At 41.0% G+C, this 3,597-nt stretch overlaps 1 protein-coding gene across 1 annotated transcript; it reads right to left on the minus strand.

Moving 5' to 3' along the window:
* Nucleotides 2–943, minus strand: LOC109842456 (pentatricopeptide repeat-containing protein At2g27800, mitochondrial-like; the record flags this gene model as incomplete). Its single annotated transcript, XM_020411332.1, has 1 exon — nucleotides 2–943. A coding segment is annotated over exon 1 (942 nt), but the record flags the coding sequence as incomplete, so codon positions are not given.

The raw sequence follows: 3,597 nt of genomic DNA on the forward strand, positions 1-3,597 counted from the left end.
CTGTCCTACACGTAATCACCTCCACCACTTTCCCCATCTTCACCACCTCCCACAAAACCCTAACACTCTCCTCCACCTCCCCTCCCATCGCCAACGCGCTCACCAACGAATTCCCCGCCCTCGCCCCCAACCCCATCCGCTTCCCCCTCATTTCCCCATACAACTCCATCGCATTCTTCGTCCTCCCTTGAGCACAAAGGCCGTGCACCAAATACCCATAAGTATTCTCATCCGGCTCCACCCCATATACCAGGGTAAATTGATGGAACACCCTCAACGCATCGTTCAAATGCATCGAATTCACATACCCACGCACGACAAAGTTCAATGCGGTTATGTCGGGCTTCACTCCGGAGTCTATCATTTGCCGGAATAGGGACCGGATTGTGTCCATGTAGAGGTGGTGGATGTAGGAGTTGGATCCTTTTCCAAGGAGGGCATTGAAGAGGAGATTGTAGGTGACGATGTTCGGTCTCGCATTTGGGTCGGGTGACTTGAGCATAAGCTTGTAGACGTAGATGGCTTTGGAGAGGGCGCGAGATTCAGCGAAGAAGTAGATGATGGTGTTGAATAAAGGGAGGAGGGGGGAGGGAGGAGAGGGCGAGGGAGGCGACGGAGTGAGCTCTGGGACGAGACGGGCCGCGGCCCAGTTTCTGATGGTGAGGTGGAAGAGGGCCGGGTCAGGTTTGAAGCGGGGTGGGTTTGGGCCCAATTGAAGAGGTGGAAGCAGAGGTGGAGGGGCTGGGTGAGCGGAGAGGAGGTGTGTGAGGTCGGAGGGGTGAAGCGAGAGGGGAGGGTTAGATGGCGTTGTCGAGGTCGGATTGCTGAAGGGAGGAGAGTTGAGGTTTTCCTTTGTGGGTTTTTTGGGGCGGGGGTGGGTGGAGAAAGGGCAGATTAGGGTTAGGGTTTTCGGGGAGTGAGAGCGGAGGAGGAGACGCATCATCTTGGCAAGAGGAGTTGAATTTTGCTGGGTGGGAGGTTCGACGGAGTGAGAACGATTGTTTAATGGGCTTCATTTGGGCTGATGTATATTTGGTTCTAGACTAGTAAGAGAACTGGGCCTGTGGACCCAACTTTTTGTGTCCAAGCTTTGGTACATTATTGGACCATCTAGGCCCACACGCATTTCTGCGGGAAATGACCGGCAACCCCACTGGCTAACAAATGTGGGTAGGGGTGCTAGATCTTATCCGTGTTCGAGAAAATATCTGTAACCATATCCTATAATCGGTAGGAAATGCTTATGAATATGGTTTTATAGTGAAATATTCGGATCTGTATTCGAAATATCCGAATACATATTAGTCATACTATTATAATAGTTTTAATCCTTAGATTGTGGATTTAAGGATAATTTTGATGATCAATATGTCTAATCTTAACTTCTCAGATATAATGAACATACTAATGAACTCTTTTGTATCACATGAAGTATATATATTTTTTAAAATATTATCTAGTTTTCTCTTATCCGTTTTGTAGCCTCATACATATCCGCTTATATATTTGTATATCTATCTTATTTTAGCGGATATGGATATGAATTTTTCTTACCGATGTATATCTTATCCGTATCCGTTATGAGTAAGCGGATATGAATATGATAGGTATCATATCCGAGCCGTATCCGGACCAAATGTGCCCCTAAATGTGGGGATTGTTGATAATGAGCAACCACATATAAACTTAAATGAACTTAGGATGTTGTCCACAACTTTTTATCGATTGGATTTGCTTGGAGATTCATGCTGACGTGGGGCGAGTCTCGAGAGGAAATGTCCTCAATGCACATAGCATATTGACACGTGCCTCAGAGCAAATCAAGAACGAAAAAGTTAGCTGACAAAACTCTTTAGTCCACTTAAATTTATAGAATATTCTTCTTGCTAGTTAGCATTATGCAATGATGTTTACGTCCAATCTATCATATGCTTTGAGTTTCTTTATTTTCTGGGCTAAATTGCACAGAAGCAACGGCTCCTAAAACGGAGGAGAATGAGAATGGAAAACAGCATCGGAGCATGTTCTCCAACACGCGACGTCAACCGACGAAGGAGATGCTGCTCTCTCGGTCAATGCGTTGCAGCTTCGACGCTCCCACTCATGTGACAGCGATTGCCTGGCGCACGTGCGCTCGTTGAGAGCCTCAGGCCCTCAGCTCTAATGAAATGTGCCATGGTCTAGGTTTTTTTTTAGAAGCCAAATAACACGTGTTAGTTGAAATTTCGATATGAAATTTTTCTAAAGCTTATTCAATACATTATAAGGTAGTTTGCAACCCTTAAATCATGGGTATTTACAAATATACACTCTAAATTTCAATATTTGCAAAACTACCCTTCAAATCTTTGATTTTAAAAAAAATTACCCTCAAAGTAATTAATCATCAACTTTGATAAGCTAATTTGTAATTGCAATGTTAAAATTGTCAACAAAATGCGTTAATTTTTAGCAACCCCCCCCCCCCCCCCACACCCTAAAGTTTGGATATTGGGAAGTATTTTTGCAAAATACCCATAAAGCTTGGTCGCTTCTGCAACGGTACTACAGTTGTTTTTCATTCTTAATTTATAAGTTTATTTTGGTTTCAATTACGGTGTTCTTCAATGGAAAGTCAAAGTTTATCTTAAAAAACAAAGTTTGCCATGGTTTTATTTCAAAAACATGAATGAAATTCAAAACAAAATTGTTTCGATTAGAATCCATGCGTGCACGTACCGCTCACTAACGAATTAATAAGAAGAATCGCCATGATAGACGCGGAAGTCTTTTGCAATAATAAAACATTTTGAGCATCTTATTTTTTTTAGGGATAATCACAGAAAACACCCACAAACTTTAAGAGAGTTGCAGTAAACACCCATCATCTTTTTTACACAAAAGCCCCTTGAACTTCACGAATTGTTGTACATAATCTCCATGAATTATTTTATTTTACTCAATTTTACTTTAAAAAATTCTCATTTGATCTCCAAATCAGCACAATCTATTCTAACATCTCATGTGGCAAGCATGTGCCAATAAAAAAGGATGGAAATAATTTCTCAATCCTAAAAAAATTACATATCTTTCTATTTTATAAAAGAGTAACTTTTGGGACTAAGAAGAATTTTTTTAAACTTTTTTTATCATATGCTTGTCAGTGACGACGTTACAGTTGATTATGCTAATTTAAGGATGAAAAGATAAATCTCCGGGTAAACTTTGATGAAATAAAATAGTTAATGGGGGTTATATGCAATAACTCTCATAGTTCAGAAGTTAGACTAAATAAAAAGTTGATAGGAATTTACTGCAACTCTTCAAAGGTTGATTGGAGTTTTCTATATATAATTAACCCTCTTTTAAACATGACTAAAACGCGTTTAGAATCAATGGATGCTTGAGTATACGACTAACATCCTCTATCTCTTCCCATCTTGTAGGTGGATACCCAAATACACACGCAGCCATTAATTATAAAAGGGCAAGAAGAGTTCACGTGCCAAATCAAACCGCTTAAAAAGACACGTGCAAAAATACTACTAGACAATGGCAAATGTTTTTACCGTGAGGTTGCTGGGTACTCTGTAGCATTTCATGAGTCGGTTGAGCGCC

Source organism: Asparagus officinalis, chromosome 5, assembly GCF_001876935.1.
Source record: "Asparagus officinalis chromosome 5, Aspof.V1, whole genome shotgun sequence".
In the NCBI taxonomy this organism is placed as follows: Eukaryota; Viridiplantae; Streptophyta; class Magnoliopsida; order Asparagales; family Asparagaceae; genus Asparagus; species Asparagus officinalis.